Here is a 3,283-nt window from a genome sequence, read left to right on the forward strand (position 1 = left end):
AGAGATAGAGAGATAAAGAGATAGAGAAAGTGAATGGGCATGGGATGATGAAAGCGAAAGGGGAGAGAGAGAGAGAGAGAGAGAGAGAGAGAGAGAGAGAGAGCGTAAAGGGGACGAGCCAATATCCAGTGTTTCAGGTCGCACATCGTAAATCGTTTGACGATCCGAGCTGATATGACGAGCGAGGCGTATAAATAAGTACTCTTTACCGAATCGACGACTACTAACGACTATTGCGAATAAAAGCGATAAAAAGGAAATTGACGGGACTTATCGATATTGCCCGAAGCATTCCTTCGAGACACGTAGAGGATATAAGAGAAAAAGGAAGAGGGAGAGAGAGAGAGAGAAGAAAAAAAAAAGAGAAAGTAAGAAAGGAAAAAAAGAAGAAGAAGAAGAAGAAGAAAAAGCAAGAAATAAGCAAGAAATAAGCTTGGAAAATTTTATCCTGAATTCCATGAGAGCACATCGCGAAATGCTTTGCTATCCGCGAGTGAGATATTACGGCACGCGCTATTTGTCGGTTGTGTTGAGAATTATTCAACAGGACCACCACTAGTCGAGGAGCGTTTCGGTAAGATCTATGCGTTTCAACGTTTCACAAAGTAGAGGAATTCCGGTTTGCCTTTGTGAACCTTTTCTTTTTCGCGTTGCTAGGTAGATTTAGGACGGAAAAAATATTAATAATATTTCGCGATATAAAACCACGATGAATTTTTTTCTTTTTTTTTTTTTCTTTCTTTCTTTCTTTTTTTTTTTTTTTTTTTTTTTTTTTTTTTTTTTTTTTTTTTTTTTTTTTTTTTTTTTTTTTTTTTTTTTTTTTCTATTTTTCTCTTCTCCCCTTTCGTTACTTTCTCTTTGTCAGACGGTGAATCCTGATGAACAATTATTTTCCTTCCCCTTCCCCTACTATTCTTCGTTCTCACTCCTCCACCCTTAAGAGGATTTAATTTGATTGAACTTTAGGAGACTCGCGCTAACTTGCAACTAACTCGCGAACAAATTCGTATCACATTTAGAATTATGAGATTTAATTATTTTCTTCAGAATATTTCTTCTTTTTTCTTCATCATCATCATTATCATCTTCTTCTTCTTCTTCTTCTTCTTCTTCTTCTTCTTTTACGTTAATACACCAACTTGGGAACATTTGTAAAAATATTCCTTTTTTTCTTCTTTTTTTTCTTTTTTTTTCTTTCTTTTTTCTTCCTTTTTAATGTATGTATATGTATTATATACGGCAATAATGGAAATAGGTAACATTTTATTCTTGATAAACATTTCTATGGTATTTCGACTATTTTGCCAGGAGAATTCGGACTTGATCACCAATTCGAAGCGTGCTAACGAACCTTTCGAAAAGGCTGTATAATGTTCCAGGAAAATTGTTCGATTCTATAGCCAAAAACGGAGCAACGCGATGAAGACTATCCAATAAACGTTCCGCAATACTCTGAAATCCCTTTGAATCAATCGAGCTCGTTCGTGAGATAGAAATAGAGATAGAAAGAGAGAGAATGTGTGTATATATATATATATGTGTGTGTGTGTGTGTGTGTGTGTGTGTGTGTGTGTGTGAAATAGAGAGAGAGAGAGAGAGAGAGAGAGAGAGAATTAAAGAGTGAGTAGAAAATGATTAGCGAGAGGAGAGAGAGGAAAAGAGAGAGAGAGAGAGAGACAGACAGACGAAAGGACAGGCAGATAGACAGACAGACAGACAGACAGACAGACAGACAGACAGACAGACAGACAGATAGACAGACAGATAGACCGATTTGGACAAATGACAAACAGCATTAAAACTTCTGTCTAAACACTCCTTGAATGATAAACGGATTGGCAAGGCGTAATTGCGAATCACGCCCGTAATTCTGTCGGTCCGTTCTATGCTCGGTTCGTCGTAAATTGAAATTCACGATGTTGGCCGATGCGAATTCCGAGTTTCCGTTCGGAATCGAGGCCCTGCTGTATTTCTCTCACTCGCGAATTACGTCTCGGACGTTTAACGCGATCGTACGTACGTTACGGAGGGATTGTACGGTGTGTTGCATCGGTGACATAACTGAACGTATCAAGAGAGATAGAGAGAGAGAGAGAGAGATAGAGAGAGATAGAGAGAGATAGAGAGAGAGAGAGAGAGACTAGAACAGATTTGATCGTACTCAAGGGAACGTCATTATGGCTATTTGGTGGCTATCACTGTCCATATATTAACCAATAACCGGTGTCGCGCTCGCTTTATACGTACGATACGTAAATGCATAGCTATCATTCACTTCTCTTCGTTTTGATATTCTTTTCTTTAGTGTGTCAATGTCGTAGACGTCATCCATTCCCGACATCCAAGTTAATAATCTTCTATAATACTATCTAGATAATTAATTGCACAATGACATTTAACGCGAACACGATTTCGTTTCTTTGCGGTGCACCCTTCTTACAGACCATTCCACCCACCCTTCTCACCCCCTATCTATCCTCTTTTACAATGTCGATTAATGAACTAATGGTTCTTCCGATAATCGATGATATTTGCCTATTCTTTTTTTCTTTCTCTTTCTCTCTCTCTCTCTCTCTCTCTCTCTCTCTCTCTGTCTCTCTCTCTATCTCTATCTATCTATCTATCTATCTCTCTTTTCTTTGGACAAAAAGCAGATGGGCAGAGATTGTCTCTGAACTAATCGAATCTCTTAGGGTGGCATCGAAGCTCGTTGGATAGCTCGGTCAAAGGGTGGCCGATAAATAATTACCAGTGACGTAGGACAAGCTGTGTAGGATAGTGCACAATCGTGTTCCTCTTCTTTCTTTTATTAACTGGTCCTCTGTTATAGCACAATGAGATTCCTCTCTTTCTCTTCTTCTCTCTCTCTCTCTCTCTCTCTCACTCTCTCTTTCTCTCTCTCTCTCTTGATGGCGGATTTAAAAGGAACTTAGCGGGACATTTGAAGGTGTTCCTTCCTTTTTTCCTTTTTCTTTTACTTTTTCTTATTCTTTTTTCTTTTTTTCTTTTTCTTTTTCTTTTTTCTTTTTTTTTTTTTTCTTCTTTTAACGAAACAATGAAGCGTTAGAAAATGTAATTTCAAATTTATTACGAGATTAATAATTCGATAAAAAGAAATTTCAATTTATCGAATTTGGACGATCGATACGGTTTAATAATTAAAATCATATATTTTCACGTATATATTTTATATAGAACGTAACATAAATTGGATATTAATTCGATATATACACTTGGCGTGTTTACATCGTACGAATGATATAACACCACCTTCAATTCGTTC

General features: G+C 37.1%; 1 protein-coding gene across 16 annotated transcripts in view; it reads right to left on the reverse strand.

Annotated features, from left to right (window-relative positions):
• Nucleotides 1–3,283, reverse strand: part of LOC124953224 (acid sphingomyelinase-like phosphodiesterase 3b) — a 64,118-nt gene that overhangs the window by 39,891 nt on the left and 20,944 nt on the right. The window contains exon 1 of one of the 16 annotated variants that reach the window (XM_047504291.1): nt 1,792–2,418. The exons of 8 other annotated variants lie outside the window; for them this stretch is intronic. In XM_047504291.1, the coding sequence (XP_047360247.1) occupies nt 1,792–1,796 (5 nt within the window). In that variant the 5' untranslated portion in view covers nt 1,797–2,418. Of the gene's footprint in view, nt 1–1,351; nt 1,517–1,791; nt 2,439–2,749; nt 3,114–3,283 lie in introns of those variants that run through there. 7 more of the 16 variants (XM_047504292.1, XM_047504289.1, XM_047504286.1 and 4 more) reach the window with 7 other exon arrangements.

Source organism: Vespa velutina, chromosome 12 (assembly GCF_912470025.1).
Source record: "Vespa velutina chromosome 12, iVesVel2.1, whole genome shotgun sequence".
NCBI lineage: Eukaryota > Metazoa > Arthropoda > Insecta > Hymenoptera > Vespidae > Vespa > Vespa velutina.